The 26,074-nt window shown below is 33.8% G+C and overlaps 1 protein-coding gene across 4 annotated transcripts in view; it reads left to right on the top strand.

Moving 5' to 3' along the window:
* Positions 1-25,225, top strand: part of LOC125654311 (cAMP-dependent protein kinase type II regulatory subunit-like) — a 39,283-nt gene extending 14,058 nt beyond the window's left edge. The window contains exons 5-16 of one of the 4 annotated variants that reach the window (XM_048884217.2): positions 5,837-5,878; positions 9,437-9,501; positions 12,383-12,524; positions 13,209-13,310; positions 13,672-13,746; positions 14,334-14,399; positions 16,760-16,777; positions 17,814-17,874; positions 18,437-18,505; positions 18,729-18,820; positions 20,649-20,693; positions 24,187-25,225. In XM_048884217.2, the coding sequence (XP_048740174.1) occupies positions 5,837-5,878; positions 9,437-9,501; positions 12,383-12,524; positions 13,209-13,310; positions 13,672-13,746; positions 14,334-14,399; positions 16,760-16,777; positions 17,814-17,874; positions 18,437-18,505; positions 18,729-18,820; positions 20,649-20,669 (753 nt within the window). In that variant the 3' untranslated portion in view covers positions 20,670-20,693; positions 24,187-25,225. Of the gene's footprint in view, positions 1-5,836; positions 5,879-9,436; positions 9,502-12,382; positions 12,525-13,208; positions 13,311-13,671; positions 13,747-14,333; positions 14,400-16,759; positions 16,778-17,813; positions 17,875-18,436; positions 18,506-18,728; positions 20,477-20,648; positions 20,694-24,186 lie in introns of those variants that run through there. The other 3 variants (XM_056145471.1, XM_048884215.2, XM_048884216.2) reach the window with 3 other exon arrangements.
* Positions 25,226-26,074: the final 849 nt, after the last annotated feature.

The following is a 26,074-nucleotide window of genomic DNA, read 5'->3' as shown; positions in this document are numbered from 1 at the left end:
GATTATTGTCGGGATTTGATCACTCTGAGAATATCTATTATGTAGAAAGTTAAATGCTTTTTCTCCTTTTGTTTATTGCTATCTGCAGTCTATAAACATTTAAACAGAAAGGTAAAGTGTGGCTATAAATTCATTATTTTAAAGAAGGATAATGAAAACACCAAAGTGTTCTGTACAGGAGCTCAGTGTGTTTAGAGGGCATTTATCAACAATACCTCACAATTCGCTGACTGTTCGACATCCAATTTGTAAACACTGAATATAGACCAATTAGAAAACTTGTACTGAAAGGAAAAAGGAAATGTGTACTTATAAATATATATGTATTGTTGAACTGGATCAAATCTAAATTAATATATTAGGGTATATATTGTATAGTATGGTATGCCATGAGATTTGAAGAATCACACCTCCTTTGACAGAAGAGTTCTAGATCTTCATTTCATTAAAGGACAAGGCAATTATACAATGATATTTTAGATTATGTAAAATGACAAAACTCGTATGTTGAATGGTACACGTATATCTTTTAAACAATATTTTATTCACTAATAAGCTAATAAAATATAAATGATGAGTGAATGGTTATGAAGTTATGTTATAATGCCAAACTATACTCTGCTATTAAATGCATTCCTTGATAGTTTGTTTATCACTTGTTAAATATGCTTTATTTATGTTTTAAACGAACAACATCAAGCGTTGTTGACATTACGATGTAGCAAAACTTTGTTATTAAAAAATAAAGTTTGTTGGTCAGCCAATCAAATTGGTTCTTAAAAACGAAATCAAATTATTACATGATTAAGATCTGCTGTTTCCAACTCCATGTTTTTGGAGTAAGCTGATTTGCATGTGACAACATTCTGCAATCAACGTAATGCATGTACTTCAGGGAAACCTTTGTTATGGACAGTTATAGCAGTGGTTTGATTTTATATAATGACATGGCATTTTCTGGACTTCTCGCAATAAACAACACTCAGACACTTGGTTCTCTGCAGTTAGCTGGTTTCATTTTGCAATATGTTCTGGCCGTGTGAATTTCCTTACCATTCTTAGTGAGAGGAAGCAATGGAGATTTAGCACGTCGAGCCTCTCCAAGAGACACTAATCAATCCCCTGTCCTTTCAGAAGCACTCATTTTGTCCTGTACTAGATCCTGTCATACTTTGGCAAATGATTTCAAGCAGTCAATAAATGAATCATGAATGCAATGCTAACAAGTTGTTTGAAAGAATTTTGGTTGAAAATGTGAAGCTCACGATTTTGCTCTGAATTCATCTTGATAAAGTAAGATGATGAGTCTTGTTAAGAGATCGTGATTGGTTGTAAATAGACCACTATTCAATTGGTTGATGCATTTAAATGTGCATGGACAGAGTCAGTTGTGGACAGTGATGGTACACATTGACCTTGGAATTCAATCCACTTTTTGTCTTGAGAATCAAAGGGCAACCTGGTCTTCACTGCTTTAACCCAAATAGACATAATAAGAAGGAAGGAAAGACAAACACATTTTATCAGGAGGAAGCAGTACCAGTATGTGATGACACCAGTGCAGAGGATACTCCATTGCAAGGGAATTTTCAGGTCGGGGGAGGTAGGGGAGGGTAAAAAATGTAACCAGGTTGTTTGTCTTAAATTGACATAAACTTCTCTATAATGAGAATGTGTCAAAATCTAAAGCCAAGGTTGTATAGGCAAGGTTCAGACCACAAGGCAAAAAGGATAGAATTCTTGTCTGGATCATATGTTCCGAAAAATTTTAAATTGTTAATGATGCTGATCCAAGGTCAAGGTCACTAAAAAGAAAAAAATATAAAGTTCTTGTTGTCGTGTGTTCAAACAGAACTCTTTAACGGAAGAATTTTTGAAGATTGTAGAAAGGATCTGGTGCAATTTTAAAAGTTCTACTAAACTGCTTATTTTATGGAAAATATTCTGATTTAAGAATTTCCTAAATTTTAACTTAAGATACATTGTACGTACTGTTTTACTAAATTCAGTGTGTTCTTTTAAAGTACTTAAGAATTCAATGATGACAAAGAGTTTAAAAAAATCTTCATTTTCTCTCAAAATGTCATGGAAAAGCATGAGGGCAGCCATTTTTAATTAGATAAAAGAAAACAACTTAACTAGGGTAGCCCATGTATAGGCTGTCGTAAAGTTGTTTTTTTTAACATATATACATAAGTTAAGTTTGATAGGAGTAATATTTATCGTAAGTTTAGTTTACGATGAAATCTTGGACCTAAGAAGTTTAGTAAAACTTGAGCCTGGTGCAGAATATTTGAGTGGAAATGTGCCCTAGCTGTTTTGAGGTGTAATTTAAGTTTTGATACAATTAACTTAATCTATTGCGGCAGTGTTATGATGATAATCAGGATAGCAAAATTAGTTTAAAAACTAGTTTAACTTGTGGTCCTGAAAACATATATACAGACAGCAGTATTATACAGATACATGTACAATATCAAATAGTATATGCAGGTTACATACTTATGCTATCTACATACTTAAAACTGAAAATAAATGAATATTAAAAATAAAACTGAAAATAAACAAAAACGTTAATCTATATGTTTTTAATTTCCAGGATGAAATTTTTTTTCTAAGATAGGTGGATTTAAAAGTTTCCAATGTTGGGTGAAGTTTGAAAAATTCTGGCATGTTATTCCATAACTGTGAACTGTAAATTGTAAAAGATCTTCTAAAATATTGTATCTTTGCCCTCTGGATATATAATGTATTGAATATAAAAAAAATACATGTACAGGTAGTACACATATTCATAAGTCTTTCCTAATGAGACCTTTGTTATATACAAGTATGTATTACATATGTTTAATACCATTGGATGCAAACAAAAAAAATCCATAGAATTTTTATTTACATATATAATACTTTGCTTTTTTATGATACATATACCAACAAATGATAAAGAATTTGACATTAATGACATGTAATGGGTTGTCCAGTACAAATCGGGTGTCTGAGGACTCCATATTTTGACATTTTAAATGCTTGAATGTTACAATGTATTGGTTATGCAGATTTGGGACTTTGATCCTGAATTTTGACGGAGTGCATTCTGGGGTCATATGACAGAAAATTAACAAAACACGTCAAGCAGAGCACATACATTTGCATTTCATTTTACACTTGGCCTGCCAAATGCAGATTCAGAAAGTAAAACTAGGGCAGCCTAACTGTAAACAATTTGTGGCTAATGTTTCATAAATCAGATGATTATGTAATGAATGCAGTAACCAGGCATGATGTTTGCTGTTCAGTAACGTAGTTAATTTAATGAATTGGCAAAGTATTTTAAAACCTCTGGTGACTTGATCGGCCTGGAATCTTTGATGTACAATTAAAACGAGATTTTTAGCAGGGAGAGCTGACAGGAATCCAGGCTCTACAGAACCCTAGAGAACATTGAGATTTATCTAAACTGTGTAAGAACCCCGATCAGTGCTCATCAATATGAGGCCAACTGAAATTTCCTGCTACATCGCCAGCAGCAGTTTCAACCTGTTGTCTTCTTATCTTTCATTTTGTTAATTACAAGCCCATCTTTATTTTAAATTGTAACTTTGAATTTTATTGTGCTGTTTTTAGGATTGTTGATTAATTTGAAATTTAATTAACAGTGTTCAGAGTATACTGTGATTATGAGTGACATTGGAATGCGGTTTTATGTCACCTGAATAAACTCAGATAATCTAACTATTGCAATTTGTAAGCGCCCTGCATTGTGCATTAGCAATTGAACATTTTTAACTCCTTTTTGATAACTACCATTCCAATTCTTTTCAAATTTGGTATGAAGCATGTCTGGGAAAAGGGGCCATAAATTGTATATTTCAAGACTCCTGCACCCCTCAGGAGCACCTTAGGGGCAGGACAAAAACTGTCAAAAATTGACTAAATTTTAAATCTCCTTCTCTTCTGTAAGAAAAACTAAATGAAGGCCTCTACCAAAATTGTAAATTTCATGATCCCCAGGGTAGTGGTTCTTACTTTAGGTTTGAACTAAACTTGGTATATTGTGTCTATATGTGTAAACATTTAAATACTATGTACTTTCTTCAATGCTATTGATATTAAATTGAAACTAAATGCATATTCAAATGGAGTAGGCAGTCCTTTACCTACATTGTAAATTTCATGATCCCAGTGGTAAAGGATGAGCCAAAATCATTATACCGGTAATGTTTAATATGATCTTTATCATTTGAAAGACTTCTTTCATTAAGTTACATACTGATACAGTATTAAGACTAACTGCATAATTAGGAAAAGCAGAAAAGGATGCACCAAACCTGTAAATTTTGCAACCCCAGGGTTTTGACTCTAGGATGAGTCCATATTAATGGACGGACTGACCAGGTAATAATTTACAGTACACCTGTGAACTTTCTTCAGAAAGTATGGGTATAAGTATGTAACTATAGTTACTGTTATAAAATATGTACTCATATATACATGTATTATCTGCTTTGCAAGCAATTAACACATTGAGGAATGTCATAAGTTTGTGTAGGTAGAGTGATTGTTGTGATAGTTCTGGTGGGGATATACATAACAATAAAACATGCTTATACAGGGCTTAATGAAACTAACTTTTTTTTGTCACCAGTCCAGCCGCACTGATGGGGTATAATTTCAACAAGTCCACAGAAAAATTTACCAATCTACCAGAGTTTTCCAGAAATAAATAAACATTTTGTTAATGTTATTTAAATGAAATAATGGAATTTAACTTGGTATGCCTAAGGCAATATTGTAACACTTATGTGAGATTTATATTTACTAATCTGGTTCGCCCGATATCTACAAAGGAATGCCAAAATGAAATACATGTTTAAGATTCATAAGTGTATTTTCCGAAGTGATGATTTATAAAATTGACCAGTCCCATCGGACTGACTAAGATAAATGTTGGTCAGTCCGAAAGACTTTTAACCATGCAGTCACGGACTGACGGTCATATGTTAATTTCGAGTCCTGCTCATAATGAGTCCACAATTAGGCCAAATAGAAATATGTGTGGTTCCAGTTACCCAACCATCCCTAAACTTTTTTACTAAATAGCTACTTCTTATAAGTATATGTACAGTAACATATACAGTGCATTATATACCTTGGTACACAGTGTACATACGATATATAACTTGATACACAGTGTACATATGATATAAAACTTGATACACAGTGTACATATGATATAAAACTTGATACACAGTGTACATATGATATAAAACTTGATACACAGTGTACATATGATATATAACTTGATACACAGTGTACATATGATATAAAACTTGATACACAGTGTACATATGATATAAAACTTGGTACACAGTGTACATATGATATAAAACTTGATACACAGTGTACATACGATATATAACTTGATACACAGTGTACATACAATATATAACTTGATACACTATGTACATACGATATATAACTTGATACACTATGTACATACGATATATAACTTGATACACTATGTACATATGATATATAACTTAATACACTGTGTATATGATAAATAACTTGATATGGTGTGAATACGATATATAACTTAATATGCTGTGTATACAATATATTACTTGATATGCAGTGTATACTATATATAACTTGGTACACAGTGAATACGATATTTAACTTGGTACACAGCCAGTGAATACGATATATAACTTAATACGCTGTGTAAAAAGGTATATATATTTATAAGTGATATAATATATACAATGTAAAAGAACAGTATATATAACATGTATTTAGAATGAGAATTTTACAATTGATTTTTTTCTTTAAACAGGAACAGATGCAAGAAGTTTTGGATGCCATGTTTGAGAAAAAGGTCAGTATAGCTGTTTGGGGGGGGTGGGGGGGGGGGTGTTTGGAATAAGGAAGATGATATTTTTTCTTTGTTTTATATAAGGTTAAGGTAAGTGGGAGGTTTTTTTTTGTTACCCATTTGAGGTAAGGAAAATGGTATTATTTCTTTTTTTTTATTTTGGAATGAGGGAAATAAGATTTTTTTCTGTTACACATTTGGGATGAGGGAGATGGTATTTTTTCTTTGTTTTACATTGGGTTGAGGGGGTTGGTGGTATCTTTTTAAAAGACGCAATTCAAAGAAGAGAATAGATGCAGGTGAACATGCTGCAGATAAAATCTGTATCAACTACACCAGCAGATACATTATAACATAATTACCACCAATGGATGATTCATGCTGTACCAGCCTATTCAGTGAAATATCATAAATTGACACTGGAAAATCTTTTAATGATGTGATAAGAGAGTGGGCTGATGCTATCAAGCAGTTAGGTTGTGTTTTTCAAAAAAACATGGCTGGGGGACACAGAGGCTTTTGAACCTGTTTAATGCATGGCTACCACCACCACCAAATATCTGTATGTGCTGCCATACTGCGATTACCCCTCATTTAGAGTCATTACACTGATGACTAGACTTGGGTTTTTTGCCACTTTTTCCTGTGTTATCACGGAGCCATGGACAGAAAAATAAAATCGATAGGCTAAGGTTTTCAGAAGCTAGTTAGGACCGCAGCATCAGGAAAAAGAGAGAGTTGAAATATTAGGTCTTGCAGGTCTTATTGAATCCCAGATTATCAGGAATGATAATTAAGCTGTTTGTTTAATGTCAGAGGGCTCATTATCAGTGTATCAAGATTGATAGAAATTTTTATTTCTTCTTGGAAAAAAACCCATTTATTGGTGTGGATATATAGGGTATCTTGATTTTTTTTTGACATTAATGATTATACATGTATTCTCTCTTGAAAGGTTTTTGGTCATAGAATAAAAATCTATTGTATTTGAAGATTATGATCTTTAATACGTTTTATACATGTATTACCTCTGCTGAATGGAATTTTATTCATTTAACTAAAAATCTGGATAAAAAGCCTTTAAAGATATATTACAACTTAATAGAAAGAATTAGAACCCATTTTTTCTAATTTTTCTCTCTTTTTATGTGATAGATTTCAATTTTATGCACATATTGAGGATTTCATTAAACCTTGGATGCTTTAAGAAACATTGAATTTCTTATCAAGATGATTAAGAGAAGGAGTCACTATGATTGTCCTATCATATCCATATTTATTGGTGTGATTTGATTTATTGACATTTTCAAAGTGACCATGGTGTAGATGGAAGATTGAGCTATAAACATGCTCTCTTCATTCCTCGTTCAATATGCTCTGATGTTTGAAATTTGTTTGCTTAATTGACAGCCATTGACTTGCCCCTTGAAAAAGTCTGATTAATTGAATACACACGATTTTGAGATCACTGAAGAAAAATTCCTAAACTATTATATAGATGATCAGATTTAAAAGCCTGCATGATAAATGGACTAAATATTGGGTCGGGCCTTGTAGAGTTAATGGATTTTTGAATCCTTTGTTGTGATGTAGGGGTAAATGAAGATAAATGGTCAGATTCACCTGGTCATGTCGAGGACATGCCACTATACACACCTGTCCTCTTACATACACATAGAAAGGCCATTCATCTTCCACCGTGATCCACGGGGATTATCTCAAAATTAAGAATCTTGATAAGTCTGCTTTCATCACTACTAACATTCTCCATCAAACAGTGCTGCTGAATGAGATTTTTTTCCTTCAATTTTTCATCTTCTTCAAGTTCATTACTGTGAAATGATACCCTGCTGTATCCGATTTTTATCATTATAAATCATAATATGTGAGATCATATTACCATCGGGATCTTATTATGAATAGTGTTAGTTTGCTGTGCAGGGAAGAAGACTAGGATAGAGATTTTTATTGTTGTACTTTCCACTTATCAAGCTTTCATGTACAATTGTACAGTAAAGAAAGTTTTCTTGATCTGACAAGTTCACAAGGTTATGGAGTTAGAGAGGATTATTGACTTGAACTCCTGACTGAAGTTACTGAACGCGATCACATGTATATATATGTTGAGGTGTTCTTATCTCGGATCAACCGGGGTTTTTGTGTCTGTGTAGAAAAGAAAATGTATAATAGATGAAAAAGCTTTCCATTTCCGTGGAGAATATAAATTTGAGTTCTGTATTCAATGATCTTAACAATATAACCATTCATACTTGACTTTTGTAAGTTTGAGGGGGGAAATCTGATAAAATTTGCATAAATATATTGTCCCCTGGAGTAATTTTAAGTTTACTTTATGTACGTATAGACGTTAAGTAATGCAACTTAGATTTTTATCTGTCTTTTGTATGTACATGTACCTACTATATATATACATAAAAATGTGAATTATATACAAATGTGAAATGCCAATGAATTCAAGCTATCTAAGATCTGAAGTTACTGTAAGCGCCCTCCTTATGTCACAAGAGGGATGCTTAATATGCTAATTTAAACTATATATACACAAGTTTTAAGGAAAGTCATTTTGATATATTTTGTTTTTACTTTGGACATCATGAAATTGTTGAGATGTTTTAAAAATGTACCATTCTAAATGTTTATTTTGTGTTTTGTAACAAGCTTCCTTTTGAGGAGCTTTATTGTGTGACACAGATTAATTTAAGTCCCCTAGATCATCAAGCCACATTCTCTGTCCATAAACAAAGCATAATCTGGAGATATTTTCTGCCCAGAATCCAGTCAGTTTAACCCAGACCTCTCTTTATGAATATATTAGAGAGTAAAGCACATATTCTACAAATGAGATCATGTCAAAGAAGACCCTCAGAAAGCCTATGATTTATGAAGATAATTTTCTGATTGTTCATCATTAGCGACTTAAATGCATTCTTTTATGTACCATGTGACACAACATCATGCTCTGGTAAGCTTCCGCTTTATTTGATGCAGGTCTGTTTTAGTGAGTGGTAGTTTCCACCGTCCTCTGTATTGTGAGATTCTGAAGGGGATGATATCAATCAACACTATATGTACACTGTCCCCCTGTTACAAGTGACGATCTACTGATGGTGTTGACCTCATTTACAGCAAAGACCGTGAAGTCTCTCATCATCGTTCCTGTAGTTTTATCTTCCCAATACAGTTTTAAGAGTGCATATATAAGAATTGTTATATCTGTCCAGGCTATGTCTGTGGAACTGTACTCAACAACGAAGCAATAGATCTTTCTTTTTTTTTTGCTCGACCATGACCAGAGAATTAAGTCATGACATTGAATCAAGGTCATTAGAGTAACAAGCACCTTGCAGTTCTTGTGCTGCTCTTGCTTGCTCTACGAAGTAACAGAAAATTGATATCTGTCCTTGAGAATAGAATTTCTTTTTAACCATATTTATTTGAGGAGTGAGTTGTATGTACATGCCTGATAGGGTTATCGGATATGAACATGTTGTAGTGTGTGATTGATGTTGGATTAATATAAATCTGATGATGATGTTGTAGGTCGTAGAGGGAGACCATGTGATCGACCAAGGGGACGATGGCGACAACTTCTATGTTATAGAAAGGTGAGTGGAATTATGGGCTTAAGGAACCTCAGCAATCATCAGAAAAGAATTTGGAAAATGGTCAGTGTTTGCTAGGAATGTTGACTGTTGCTGTGTATGAAATACGACGACTCTGGTGCGAATTAGATGGTGATTGCAAGCAGTTTGTTTGTGGAGGGAAGATCCGCTTTAAAAAGTCATGATCCAAGAAAGCAATCAGAAATATCCTATCTAAGCATTCATACAGCGTCTATATATTTGTCTGGAATTGCAACTGAACAAACAGAAAAGGACTTGGTAAACAAGTGTGCTTGAGATAACATGTGAGAATAAAGAGAAAAAAAGTCATGAAAATATTTCCAGTTCAAACTATTTCAACATGCATTAAGTGATCTGTATTATTTATGGTACATATAAAACAGGTAAAACTCTTAAGTGCTGGCAAATTTACACATGCAAATGAAAATTCTAAATGGCCCATAAATGTTAGTATAATCTGCAGATTAGGCAGTGAATGTTGGTTGGTAACAGTTAGGGATTTCTGCACTTGGTCCCTAGCTGAGTATGTAAGAAGCTTATTCCACGTGAATTTTCTTAGAGGTCATTCGCACAGGGATTTTGAAATTGATTATATTAGATAAACATGATAAACTACTGTAATATTGAAGGGATTTGTGTAAGTGAGAGTTTTCCGATTGTTTATAATTCATCTGTGTGGATTGTTTTACTGTAACAGATTTTTTTTTTTAATTTGGTGTTAAAGAGCTGGAGTTGAAATTGGAGAAAAAGTGGGTTTTTTTCTCTCCTTGAGATGCATTAAATGCTTGTATGACTACAGTATCATAAGTGACAGTGTTGAAATGTTTTCATAACACATGTCACTCTTTATAGGTGAAAAACCTGTGACTGTTTTTACTAGATTGAAAGACGAGAAGAGTATTCAGTTCCTGGTGAACTGACTCTTGTCTTTCTCTCCGACACTAGTGTCACGATGCTGCAGTATAAATTTGTATAATTATGATTGCAATATGATACTTAACATATATTGTCAAGATTTTAAATTTCTAGAATGTTTTAAAGCTATATGTGCTTAATTAATGTGCACTCAGTGAAAAACAAAATGGCCAGTACATATTGATGGAATTTTTTGACGCATTTTGTTTTACAATTTCAAGACAAAGTCGATCCAACATATTGAACATATGATTTTATATTGATTAAAGTTCTGTTTATATACAGTTTGTACGCTTCCTTATATTTCACAAGAAACCATATAGCAATACAAATTGCCTAGATGTATCTTTACTGTGACACCAATTCCTTCTGATTAAATTGATCATAGTTATGCCCCTACCCCCACCCCACACACACACACAACATACACATGCACACTAACACACACAACATACAGTCTCAAAAGTCAGAATCAGAGGTGCAACTATGATGTTCAATTTATTTAGGTTTGAAACATGTAGGTATGATTTATTTTATCAGTGCATGTATTTGTTAGATACGTACAATATATTTTATCAGTGTATGTATTTGTTAGATACGTACAATATATTTTATCAGAGTGTGTATTTGTTAGATACGTACAATATATTTTATCAGAGTGTGTATTTGTTAGATATGTACAATATATTTTATCAGAGTGTGTATTTGGTAGAGACAGTGTATTTTATCAGTGTATGTATTTGTTAGATATATACAATATATTTTATCAGAGTGTGTATTTGGTAGAGACAGTGTATTTTATCAGTGTGTGTATTTGTTAGATACGTACAATATATTTTATCAGAGTGTGTATTTGTTAGATACGTACAATATATTTTATCAGAGTGTGTATTTGGTAGAGACAGTGTATTTTATCAGTGTATGTATTTGTTAGATATGTACAATATATTTTATCAGAGTGTGTATTTGTTAGATACGTACAATATATTTTATCAGAGTGTGTATTTGGTAGAGACAGTGTATTTTATCAGTGTGTGTATTTGTTAGATATGTACAATATATTTTATCAGAGTGTGTATTTGGTAGAGACAGTGTATTTTATCAGTGTATGTATTTGTTAGATACGTACAATATATTTTATCAGAGTGTGTATTTGGTAGAGACAGTGTATTTTATCAGTGTATGTATTTGTTAGATACGTACAATATATTTTATCAGTGTGTGTATTTGGTAGATACGTACAATATATTTTATCAGTGTATGTATTTGTTAGATACGTACAATATATTTTATCAGAGTGTGTATTTGTTAGATACGTACAATATATTTTATCAGAGTGTGTATTTGGTAGAGACAGTGTATTTTATCAGTGTGTGTATTTGTTAGATACGTACAATATATTTTATCAGAGTGTGTATTTGGTAGAGACAGTGTATTTTATCAGTGTGTGTATTTGTTAGATATGTACAATATATTTTATCAGAGTGTGTATTTGGTAGAGACAGTGTATTTTATCAGTGTATGTATTTGTTAGATATGTACAATATATTTTATCAGAGTGTGTATTTGGTAGAGACAGTGTATTTTATCAGTGTATGTATTTGTTAGATATGTACAATATATTTTATCAGAGTGTGTATTTGGTAGAGACAGTGTATTTTATCAGTGTGTGTATTTGTTAGATACATACAATATATTTTATCAGTGTGTGTATTTGGTAGAGACAGTGTATTTTATCAGTGTATGTATTTGTTAGATATGTACAATATATTTTATCAGAGTGTGTATTTGGTAGAGACAGTGTATTTTATCAGTGTGTGTATTTGTTAGATACGTACAATATATTTTATCAGTGTGTGTATTTGTTAGATACGTACAATATATTTTATCAGAGTGTGTATTCGGTGGAGACAGTGTATTTTATCAGTGTATGCATCATTTTTTTCAGTGGTTACTTTGATATCATTGTGAACAGCAATATTGTTGGAAAGTATGAAAATAAAGGCAGCTTTGGGGAGTTGGCGCTGATGTACAACCAACCAAGGGCAGCAACTATTGTAGCCACGTCAGAGGGCTCCCTGTGGGCAATGGTAAGAGTCGGTCAATTCAGACGTCGGACAGTCTGTAACAAGTCATTGTTAACGAGCAGAAAATTCAATTTAGGTCACATGCGATGTTTCGGCCATTTTTCTAAAAACTTTATTTTTTGATCTTCTAGAGCTTGTATGATTTCCGAAATAGGTTTGATTTTTATATTGTAGTAATATTTATATACTTGGTATATTGACATGGTTAACTCAGTGATTTGATCACCTAACTAGTAATGCAAGGGTTCTGAGTTTGATTTCTGATTGATTCAATAAGTTTTCTCCCCTTCTTTCCTACAATAACTTAGTAATATCCATATATACAACCTTCTATAATAATGCAAAAGAGCTGATTTTACATATTTTTACTTGCCACAACCAGGAACTATGAAAATATGCTAATTCTGAAATAGAGCTGGTAATATCTATACCCCAAGGTGGGTTGTTTTTTTTTTTAGCTTTGTTTTTTTTTTTAATGTAGAAACAAGATAGGATGCAAGAGAATTGTATTTGAATTTTCATGAAAAATAATACACTATTGAGAAACATCATGTGTGTTCTGAAGATGAACTTTTTTTTTTAAATAGAATTTTAAAGATTTAATATGAGTGCATTGTGCAGTAAGATCGGGACCGTGACAAGACTGTGTGTATATCTGCTAACATAAATGATCCAATTTCTCCTCAGGACAGAGAGACGTTTAGAAGAATTGTATTAAAGAATGCCTACAACAAAAGGAAGATGTATGAGAACTTATTAGAAAATGTTCCAATGTTAAAAACATTAGATGTAAGTCACACTTAGTTATTGTTTATTAAGGGCAACAGTCATGTTAGTTTTGTCATGAAGTTAGTTCACACATTATGTAGCCATAAAAGTACACAGAATATTAGATATTATAAGTGAAAGCCGTAATTGATTGGATAACTTATTCCTTGACCTTTTACCATGTGAAGGCTGCTTGTCAATCCTCCCTTTGCTGAAATGCCAAAGAATTCCACCCTTGTGCATTTTAAATGTCAACAGTTAAGAAAACCGTAAATGTTAGACATTTTATCACATACATGACACGGAAGTTGTACTGCAAAAATTACATAATTATGTAAATGCAATATGTGTTTACCAAAGGTTTCCATGTCTCTGTTTTCAGAGTTATGAAAGAATGAATGTAGCAGATGCCCTACTTACCAGAAGTTTTGAGGATGAAGATATTATTATAAAACAGGTATTGATGAAGATATTTCATCAGACAGGTATTGATGAAGATATTTCATCAGACAGGTATTGATGAAGATATTTCATCAGACAGATGTTGATGAAGATATTTCATCAGACAGATGTTGATGAAGATTATCATCACACAGGTGCTGATGAAGGAACAAGTCACTGAATTACCTCATCTACAAACAACATCTTGTACTGAAGAGTCACTTATTTTAAGGAGGAGAAGAGGTGGGGGGGGGGGGTCTGTTTAATGAAGACTTTATGCTGTATTGGCTTGAGTCTGTAGCTCTAGTCTTGTGATCCCACAATATAAGTAAATTTCATATTAAGCAACAAACTAACAGGATCGTGCAGTGGCCCTTGTCATAAAACTTCCTACCACTAGGAAGAAAATCATCTTCCCTCTTTCTCATAGATAGTGGACTTTGGGGGGGAGTGAAACAAATATGGCACTAGTCAGTGGTGTATGGTATTATGAGGTCCATTTTTGTTGCAGTTTCCCCCCAATAGTACTGTGTGATAATGGAGTTATTTGATGCACTCTTTTTACTTTGTGATACTTACATTCGTTCTTTCAATGAACTACAGGGTGATGAAGCAGACTGTATGTACTTCATCGAGAATGGAGAAGTTCGAGTCACCGTCAAGAATCAGGTAGGAGTTTTACGCAGTTTTCACACATGTCTGTCTGCCGTCTGTGTGTTCTATCATGTATTTTCTTTAGCTGGCCAGGAATATCCGTGGGTCTAATGTCACATCTCAGGCATTATTTTTGAATTCTGATGACCTAAAACAGTCAAGTTTTAAAAACTTTTAATGGTCTATTTCCAAGAAACTTTTTACTCTTTACATCCATCATCTTCACGAACCCCAGTGACATTTCACTGTGTTTTTCTATTTAGAGAAACAGTGAATTTTCACTCTTCGCTAGCAAAGATGCACATCGACAGATGGACATATATAAACATCATGATTTTTATGCTTCGTCTGACCTATATTTTCTGGATGATTGACGAGATGTAAAATTTGCAGCCAATTTTCAAATGTTCTAATTTGCATGGATTAACCAACCATTCATGATTCTGCACTACGGGGTGTTTTTTTTTTTTGGATGAGTGATTATGTTTTTAGCTGTGGATCCATTCCTCGGTATATTTAACTCTCATGTGGTTCAGACTTGCATGACTGATTCTTAGTAGGAGTTTTTCTATAACTGTTGTTTCCTGGCAACTCTTTTTGCCTGACTGATTTCTCTACCCAATTATAGAGATCTTACGTCACTATTCAATTGTGGAGATGGTATTTCTCTTATCAAATTTGGGGGGCACTATTTCTAATGTTAGTTTGCAGGATTTTATCAATTCAACAAGTTGCTGATGATCAAAAGCAGTTTTATGAATGTTTATTTCATGTAAATGACATGGATGTCAAAACATAACTAAAAACCTTATTATAAAACTGAAAAAATATATACCACTGGAAAATAAAAACCCCAAGTCAAAGCATCAAAGTACTTCAGACTAACAAAAGTTATTAGTGAATATTGTAATCATTTGGTGTGTTTTCACCTCTGTTATCAATTAATTCTCACCAGCTGTATATGTGTATATATTTCCATGTTATAGAGATAGTTCCTTTTATTTGATTTTTATTGTAACCTTACATTAAAAGTTTAAGGGAAAATGGAAGGTAATATGGTGTGAACGTGTCGTGTTGATTGAGGGGATTTGTCACTGGTGATAGGATCTGTAGTAAAACACCAAATTATCTGACCAAACGCAAGGTCGGCTAGTAAAATACCAAATTATCTGACCAAACGCAAGGTCAGATAGTAAAATACCAAATTATCTGACCAAACGCAAGGTCAGATAGTAAAATACCAAATTATCTGACCAAACGCAAGATTGGATAGTTAAATACCAAATTATTTGACTAAACACAAGGTCAGATAGTAAAATACCAAATTATCTGACCAAACGCAAGATTGGATAGTTAAATACTAAATTATTTGACTAAACACATGGTCAGATAGTTAAATACCAAATTATTTGACTTATCGCAAGGTCAGATAGTAAAATTATCTGACCAAATGCAAGGTTGGATTGTAAAATACCAAATTCGTGTCTGACCAATCGTAAGGTCGGATAGTAAAATACCAAATTATCTGACCAATCGTAAGGTCGGATAGTAAAATACCAAATTATCTGACCAATCGTAAGGTCGGATAACAAAATTGTTTGCACCCCTGGGAAGGATAATGTTTGCAGTACATTGTGGGAGCACAACATCAAACCTTATTATTACCTAACCTACCATATAGATTGTAATTATTTATTTCTATAACTGTTTTTCTAGTTTGAGTTAGGAGTTTGCATATCATCAAACAGTTGAACAGTATCCTGGTTACGGAATGATTGTTAAGTGGTTTAAGTGACACAATGATGTGCAAACATTCAGATGATCAAGATGTTTTCAAATTGACAGTAATGATTTGCTTGAAGTTTATAGAAATAAAGCAAATAACAAAATGCTGTTGATATTAATACAAAATGAGATAAATAGAATATTAACAAATAATTGTATCATAGGTTGGGTAATAAAACACTTATTGTATGGCTTCTTGGGGAACAGTCAAACTATTGCCCAATGGTAGGGGAGAAGACCTAGGAAACTGTTTCCCTTGGACAACAGCCTTAGGCAACAGTTTCCCAGCTTCTTCTCTACCGCAGGACAAACAGTTTGACTATTCCCAAGAGACCATGCAGTAAGTGTTTACTGTTTTATCATGAACATCTTTTACACTATCTAAATTAATGACCAGTGGGAATGGTGTGAAAATTAAGTTCCTTCAAAAAACCTTTTGTGGATCTGTGCTTGATTTAAGTAACCTTGTGATGCTAAAGGTTATAAGAACTAGAAATATTTACCCATGGTTCAGATGAGTTTGTAAGAATTCACAAATTTGAAAACCTGCACAAAATTTTGAAATCTCACTGTAAAACTGGTTGTTTCAGGACGAGGTTGAAGAAGCGGTGAGAATTGCAATGGACACCAAAAAAAAAAAAGCAAACTTGTTGTGTGCCTGTAAACTTGATACTTGTTGTCCTGACAGTCACAATGTGCCCCTGTTGTTACCACTAAACTCCTCATTGTGACTGTCTGCTTTTGTTCCGTGTATAACTCACAAACAACTCAAAGAAAAAAAGAGAAAAAAACGGGAAGCAAAAACATTCATATCTCTCTAAATCAGTAATGGATTCAATTGCACAGACTGTCAATTTTGTACTTTTGAATATAGTTAATTAGTTTTTGTCACTTTTGGGAGATAATGATCCAATTGAATGCAAGTATCAGGGTTCACGTAAGATCTGCAATGACTTGGGTGATATTTTAACAATGTACAGCATAATGCACTTTAATTAATAGGAGATGGGATGTAAACGTTGAGTACACTTTAAGCTTAATTGATATTTTCCACTATATAACTACGTAATGGACAATCACTCTTCTCATTTATCAATTTTCATTGATATTTTTAAGACACAGGTAGCAGTGATAAAATGTTTACAATAGGAAAACGATCAGTGTTCAGAAATTGTCGCATGCACTCCAAGTGACTAAAATGTTTGTCTACTGCAATGTTGTGGTCACTTACAGTGTCGTGTTAATCAAACGTAATACCTGATTATAAAAACTTTATGAAAATTGTTGTAGTGGCATTGAAAAGCAAACATGAAAGCTATGTATTTTTGAATTAGTTTGCACTTAAGCTTCCACGGTACTAAGTTTCTGTTTGAAAGCTTGCTATGAAGTTGCAGGGAAAGGGATTCTTTTTTCAATTTTTGGAGTCAGGAGCAAATATGGAAATGTAATGGCTTCAACATATTTGTTCAGCATTCTGGTTGTGGTTATTTAAAGATAAAAGCTCTTATGATGAAATTTTTCATCAAGATTTTGATATTGCATTTTGATTTACTGACAGAATCCAATAAAATTTACATCAGAATGAGTGGCTGGATTTGGTCGAGGGATTTCCGAACTTACCAGTAATTTGTTTTCTTTTTATAGAAAGACCCAGAGAGTAAAGAAGTGGAAGTCAAAAGATACACGCAGGGAGGCTACTTTGGAGGTATTGATTAAAGAGAACTAGTTTAGTGGTACTAAGCATACTGTGTTCTTTTGGGCCGTGATTTACTTTGGAGGTATTGATTAAAGAGAACTAGTTTAGTGGTACTAAGCATACTGTGTTCTTTTGGGCCGTGATTTACTTTGGAGGTATTGATTAAAGAGAACTAGTTTAGTGGTACTAAGCATACTGTGTTCTTTTGGGCCATGATTTACTTTGGAGGTATTGATTAAAGAGAACTAGTTTAGTGGTACTAAGCATACTGTGTTCTTTTGGGCCGTGATTTACTTTGGAGGTATTGATTAAAGAGAACTAGTTTAGTGGTACTAAGCATACTGTGTTCTTTTGGGCCGTGATTTACTTTGGAGGTATTGATTAAAGAGAACTAGTTTTTTGTGATTTTCTACTTTCAATTCCATACTTAGAGTTTGATTCATTTATAAATTATGTGTATACTTTATTTTTTTAAGAATTCCAATAGTCCTGGATTAGCATATTAACAGAAATAAGAGCAAACTAATTTATGATTTATGACTTGAGTGTTATGAGTTTTGTTCCATTTCAGAGCTGGCCCTGGTCACTCACAAGGCACGAGCTGCCACTGCCTATTCTGTAGGTAAAACAAAATGTGCAGGTAAGAACAAGAATTCTACCTCCGTACGTACGACATCACTCTCTAATTTCCTGTTTTTTACCAGCAAAGTTTGACATCTCTATCACATGTAAAGATTACTTCACTCAAAGGAAGAAAATAAATCTCATTAAAAGGTTGTGAAAAACTTTGGGTGTGTTTTATTTTTGAAGTGGTTTTGACAGTATTTTGTTGATTGAAAGAGATTATTGTTTTGTTTTGGCAGTGCTCGACGTACAGGCATTTGAGCGCTTGCTAGGACCCTGTATGGATATAATGAAGAGAAACATAGACCAATACGAGGAACAGCTTATTCAGGTATTTGGCGACAAGGCCAGCATTTCTGATCTCCGCTGAGTGTGTGTGTCCCCGTCACAGACCACTAACAGACAGTAGCCCATTTGACATTTCTCTTTTAGTACAATACCTGTGTGGTCCTCATTTTGAACTCTACAGATTTCTTGTAGTCTTATGTACTCATCAGAAATAGATATTTATTTTCATCCTTTCTACTTTTTAATTAAATTTATGTATTTTATCTGCTGTAGATTCTGAACATATCTAGATGATCCAATATTGCATTTGTACTTCCACAAGATATTTTTCAAAGCATTTTCAAAGGTATACCTTTTAAGAGTGCAAATATTTGCCTAGTCATTTTGTTATCTGTCAGGGAAATTCAAATATTGAATTCATTTGAAATATGGAAGTTAAGGGGATTATAAGGACATTGTGAAATGAAGATATGGATCAATTTTACATACATTATGATAATGTTCTGTGGGCTTCAGGGATTCAAACAAATATTAGATAGCATGAAAAGGGCCATAACTCATTCATTTCATTATATTTCTTGATGTGCTGCTATTATATGGTATCAAATGATATTGATCACAGATATAATGAAATACTGTTATATAAGTATTGTGTTTTGTGACAGTATAAAAGATTTGTACAGGAAACACAAGAAATTGAACATGTATATTTGTGTATGACGGTTGTACTTGTTTAACGTGGCATTCTAATATGAAGTTATGTTTACTTAAATGTTGTCAAACCTTATTATATCGGCTCAAAATCAAACCATTATGCCACCCCTTTTTTTATTTGATTTTAGACAGTTAGAATTGTACTTATGTAATAGAAATAGAGTAGGATAATTATAAAATGAAAAGTTAATCATCTTTCTTATTGAAAGCTAATTACTTGAGCAAGCCAGATCTTTCGATCAATTCTAACAGTCAGTGACTGCTCTACCACGTCCAAGTGGTGAAGGGGTAGTCAGTTTTTCTTGCCAAAATTCAAAGTTCAATACTCAAAGTTCATTTTTCTGGGAACAGGAGATAATGTTCACATGGTGTTAAGAATATTGAAAAATCCTTGCATTTATTGATCTGAAATGTATCTTTCACTGTCAAAGATAATATTTTTTGTGTGCAGCTTTAAGTTTATTTTTACCAAAATATTTTCTTTTTTGAAATAGGATAGATGGTTTCTCCAAATACATATGTATAATGTTGATTTCTTCTCTGTAGATCTAGTGGTAGAAGTCTCTATATATATTTATATTTTGAAAAGACTAGAAACACATTGGTTGAAACAACAGTATTATGGAGGAGGATGTGTGCAATTAACAGCCTCCCATCATCAGATTTTTATGTTCTCAGAGAGAGGTGCACTGTGTAGGAAAATGTACAAGTGCTTTAATATTATATAAAATATTTTCTTATTTGTACACACAGTCCTGTATATATCTTTGTCATTCTTCCTTCATAAAACAGCTTCTAAACCTATCTGAATGTATTTTTTGATTTAATTGATATTTCAGCCAATGACGGATATTTAAGATTTGATTTCAGTTATGTTACAATTTTATTGTTGTTTTTTTTTTTAATATATATATTATTATTTCTCTGTGTTTCAATATTTCATTGATTGTTTCATAGTTTATAAATAAAAAAAAAACATCCGTCACTGTATTCTTATAGTATGTCAAATAAAAGTATTCAGTTTGCATTATTGTGAAACTGCTGAAATAGAAAAAAGACTTGATTTCATATTCGCAACATAAATTGATGTATTATTTTATCTTGTAGTTTGACACGACTAGTTGGATTTTCTAACAGAAACACTTGTTTTCTTGTAGATTTCAAAGCAACATTTGTAGAGATATGGATTTCTGTCTTTCTGGGTAATAGTCTTGATTTTCTAACTATCAGTGCTTCACCTTGTTGGAGGGGTGTCGTCCCCTCGGACAGGGTAGAGCAGTGGTCAGTGGTTCTAATCTCACAGCACACATATCTTGAGAGCTCTTCTCACCACTTAGTTTGACCACCCAAATTAGAAATTAACCTGTATATTTAACATTGAAGTAAACGCACCAGTTTGCAGATTTTTTTTTGGGGGGGGGGGGGTAGATTTTCTAGTTTGAAGATTTTACAAAGTGCACACAAGTGAGACCAGGAGAATCGCTTTTTCTGATATTAGCTTGTAGACCTGTAAGCTTGCTTCAGCTTGTGTCGAGGTACAATGGGAATGAATATCACTGCTTTCGGTTTCGCGGCCTTTAGCTTTTATTTACAGCGATATCAACATGTTGATGTAAAGGAAGTATGTCAAAGAATACGATACTTTGTCCAAATGCGAAAGCAGTGAATGCTCTTATTGAGGCTAATGCAGTCAGTGTAGCGACCAGAGGTCAGTACCTGTACTATTACCAGGTACACATGCACAGACACTGTCAGTAGGTAGTGCCCCAGTGGATAGAATAACGGTGATTATAAATTTCCTATTATTTTTACCTTCTCCTATAAGAATTTAGACTTGAAATCAAAATTATTATTCAGTTAAGGTATTGCATATCAATTAAATGGATAATGTTATTTTTGTAATCATGTATAAATAGAAATAGCCCATCATAGGATTTTACAATAGTTTGATTTAGCATTGAAGAAATCCATAGTAAGGATGTTTTGTTAATTTTTTTTTTATAGATAAATTGTATTTTTATTCAAAGTTGCATAAACTTTATGTTTATAAACATAATGAAATTAATCATTTACCGCAAATATTTTAAGAAAATTGAATTTTCTTATTTTTATCAAGCGCAGGTAACTCTTCCAAAAAGTTTCAAGTGCAAAAAGATTGGCTTCTAATCATTTACCATTCAATATCACTTTCATCATTATTTAATGATAAACATTTACCTTGATTTAAGTACATGTAATTCGAAGTTGTTCAATCTCCTTTCAGTGTACATTCAATACCTTAAGCATGAGTGGTCAAACGAAAACGGAACCAAATCTCATTCATATATTGCAAAAAAGTAAAGAAAGAAATAAAAAAAAACCTACAGTATGATTGTGTGGATATTATAAAATATGTTTCTCACAATAAATACCAGCACTGTATTTTAACTACTAGGCAATCATGAAATTAACTGAATATAATTTTAATCCTACAATACAATCACGAAAATACTATTCACCTTCAATACAACCATGAAGGTATCTTGGATCAAAAGCGAAGACTATTAAATTAAGTAGAAGTACTAGAGGTGCAGCCTGCTTTGTGGCACAGTGGTAGAGCAGTCAGCTGCACGGGTGAGAGTGGGTCAGGTGATGTGGTAAAACGGGGGTGGGGGGGTGACCAGAGAGCATGAGGACATTTATTGGTAGTATCTCCGTCATGACCCATGTTTAATATTTCGGAGACAATGCTATCTCGTTCAGCATTTAGTGGCTGTGTATACCGTAAATTGCCAATAAGCTTAAATATATATATATATATTTATATCGTGCACGGTTTGCAGTGAATATCAAATATTTTAAAATTTTAGTACTCTTTATTACAATCAAACACTATCTTTTAAAATGCACTGTGTAGAACGTTCTAATCATGTAAAGCGACGTGTTGATCACATATATATCCAACCTAATATGACTTAACTAATGACAGCACACCTCAATTGGTCGTGCTATGTTGCGGTCACATTCACCGAGTTCGGATAGGCTCTCGTAAGGGCCTAAAATTGACGGTGAATTAGTCAAAATTATCCCTAGGAATACCGAAACTATTCTGCAGACACGGGGATTTTCATTCCTATCTATGGTGTAAAGTGTCCCGATGTGTTTTAGAACATTTTACAGACTGTCGTAACCACAGCCGTGTGACCCAACATCACCGCGGGGGTTGGAGATTTAAAAAAAAAAAAAGACTGGATTTATTCGGCACTGTTCCAATCCTGCGCGACCCGCAGTTTTCGCACGGGTTTTTGTGATGTCCTTGCGATTTTCTGCTGATAACAACAACCAAAACAAAGAAAGGGTAGAGACAAATCGTGCTGGGTATATGTCAGATTTCCTCGTGGCGGGTAAGAACCGGTCAATGTTGGTTTGACGTCCCTTCCAGAGTTTTTCACTCGTATTCAGACGTCACCAGCTGTAGGTGAAGTACCACGAATTTAGACCTATGCTTAGCGCGCAGGGCCATAGCAGTGAGGGTTCTTTAACGTGCCAACGCCTGTTGCGACACAGGACCTGTTTTTAAGGTCATATTAGAAAGACCCGCGATTCTCATTTCTAATTGTCGAACGTTTATGTCTTGATTTCTTGCCATTACCACATGGTAGCCTAGTGACAAGTCGTTTATTGAAGAATGAGTGGGAGGAACACCGTGCGGAGATCCTCTGGATTATCCTGCAGATGAAACACGAGTACGTTTCGATTAAAGCGGAGAAAATTTAATGGGTACCGCGCGGGTTCCTTGCAAAACTGCGATGCTAGAAATTTTTTAGTTTTTGGTGCGAGGATTAGTGAACATGTGTTGTTGTTACTGCGTCACGTTGGTAATTCTTTCACTCGTATAGCAACATCACCAGCTGTAGCTGAGGCGCTTGTGTTTCCATCGTGTCATCGTTTACCTTGTCACGGGACCTCGGGATTTAATAGGGTTTCATCCGAGAGACCCGTGACTTCTAACAGGTTGGGAACACTTCCCCAATAGCGAGATATTCTCACTAAAACGCGATTATCCCTCTTTAGCGAGAAATAAACATTACCATAAACAGGTGTTTTGGCGTCTTTATTGAAAATAATGGCAAATCCCGTGCAACGCTAAGTAAGTGCGACACGCACTCAACATGATGCGAATTGTTTCTATGAAATTGACAACAATCATGAAATTTCATATCAAATTTGCTGCGTAAGAGGGAAGGAGTCTGAAATCCAATACACATCGTGAGTGTTTTTGTTTTGATTAATATATTTGCAGAAGTATCAGACATTTTAGCACTTTTTCTTCTTTTCACGTGAATCACGAAGAGATGTACTACACGGTTGTTTTTCTCGGTTCTACGGGATATATTTATTCTCACTAGAGAGGGATAATCGCGTCTTTGCGAGAATATCTCGCTATAGGGGAAGTGTTCCCAGCCTGTTCTAATGCTGAGAACTCGGCGAAGGACCTGTCGCACAATAATGATTTTAAACGTCTTGTGTTTGACGCTGACGTCAGAGAGAGAAATGAGCGCTGTTCTGTCCACGAAATAAAAATTTATTTTGTAGTGTGATATTTCATTCGTTAATTTATGAATAATGACGACAAATACCGGATGCTGGTCCCACATTGAATTCATAAAATAGAGAATTCGTCCAATTAGATAAGCTTTTACTTACACATTTCAGCTCAGACGGAACTCTTTTTATGAAGATGTCGACGATTGGATAGAAGTTTGATGAATACAGGGTAGACAACTCACATTGTTTCAATGCATTGACGTACATGTAAATATATGATTGTACATTTGATTATATATAATGGTATTTTTGTTTATTTTTATGCTTGTTATATGATGTTCGCCATCTGTATTTAAACATATATTAATTTATTGAATATGAATATATATCACTGTACATAATGTAGTTCTATATCGTGTACATTTGTATAATAACACCTTTTTGTGATCACTTTTGATGGATGATTGTACATTAACATTCCGGATTTCATTGTAGAGTTGCATGCCTTTGGAAAGTAACGTGTATATACATTCAATGATAACAGTGGCGGATCCAGAAAATTTTTAAGGGGTGGTGGCACAAGTTTGTACCTTTTCCGCCCTCAACTGAAGAGTAGGTTGAAGATCCCAAAATGGCAAAAATGACCACCCGGCGCCTTTCTATTTCAATTTATTCAACCAAAGGGGAGTTTCAACTCTCGTAAACCCCAGCCTTAGATCCGCCACTGGATAATCATTAAAAAACATATCGTGATTGGTTGCTGCATTTCCCTATATATATACGTTGCATGGAATAGTAGCTACGTGTAGATATACGTGTATAGTTTTGAAATACATTGACATTGCTATAAATGAATTCATTGATCTGAACGCATACACTGAAATACTCGTCATCTTCCCGAGTCATGGGTTTCTGATCCGCCCCACTTCTTATACAAAATCATATACGAAGCGGAGCGGATCCTAAACCCTTGACTTGGGAAGATTATGTCCTGAATTTAATTTTTTGTTTATTGAATGCTTATAGAGAACTCTATAGAGGATGTTGATTTTGTGATTAAAGAGTGGCTTATCTAGTTTTCAGGTATAATTGTTACATTGATTCATGACAAATTTATTTTTATGCATGAAACATGAAATATTGTATTTTTAAAATGAAGAATTCAACACTACAATAGAGGAAATTAAAAAAAAATTGACTCCAAAAATATTTGTTCAGAATGGACTCTTTAGTAGAGATTGGTATTTTCTGTACATGGAAAGTGAAGCCAAGCAGAAAAGCGGGGCTGTTTTTATTTACACCGTCTCTATGCTTTTCACAAAATCTTGCGTCGTACATCATAGCATTTCCATTGTTTCTGAATGAAAATTTCTGAGGAAAGAAATTATGTCATCAATATGAATTGATTATACGGAGGGATGAAAAATGATTAGGTTTTTCTATTAGAAGGCTATATCCTATTTTTATCCGATGGTCGCTGGCATTGTGGAAATGAACGTGAATTACATCAACATCAAAAGGGACGGACTGCTGAACACCCTTCAAGATCTACAAGGAAATATTGACGCCAGCGTCCAAGAACGACCACAGATAATTTGTTTCATTTCACTGACCGTATAAGATGTTAATTTCGCATGAGTACAATTATCACTGATGGAAATTGATTTCCTCATATTGCCATGTAAAAATTTGATCCCCTTCTGTAATCTCATCTTACCCCCCAGGGTCATGATTTCTGCACTATATGATGAAGCTAGCCTCTTAATGACTATATAAGTATGACCCTGAGAAGACGATTCTCCGATATATCATTTAAAACTGATCTCCTACTGAGGCCCAATCCTACACTACCTGTGGGTGTTTGTATATTAATACAGGGGGCGGATCCAGGAATCTTTGAAGGGGGGCTCCACCTTCAAAATGCGTTATTTTTACCTTTTCTTGCAAACTCTCCTGACGAAAGGGAGTTCCAACCACCCATCCACCCCCCTCTGGATCCGCCACGGTTACATTTGCATATCACTAATCATGGCATTATTCAGATATAAAACTTTGT

Source organism: Ostrea edulis, chromosome 7, assembly GCF_947568905.1.
Source record: "Ostrea edulis chromosome 7, xbOstEdul1.1, whole genome shotgun sequence".
Classification (NCBI taxonomy): Eukaryota; Metazoa; Mollusca; class Bivalvia; order Ostreida; family Ostreidae; genus Ostrea; species Ostrea edulis.
Note: the sequence above shows the minus strand (reverse complement) of the source record. Positions and strands in the feature narration are given on the sequence as shown.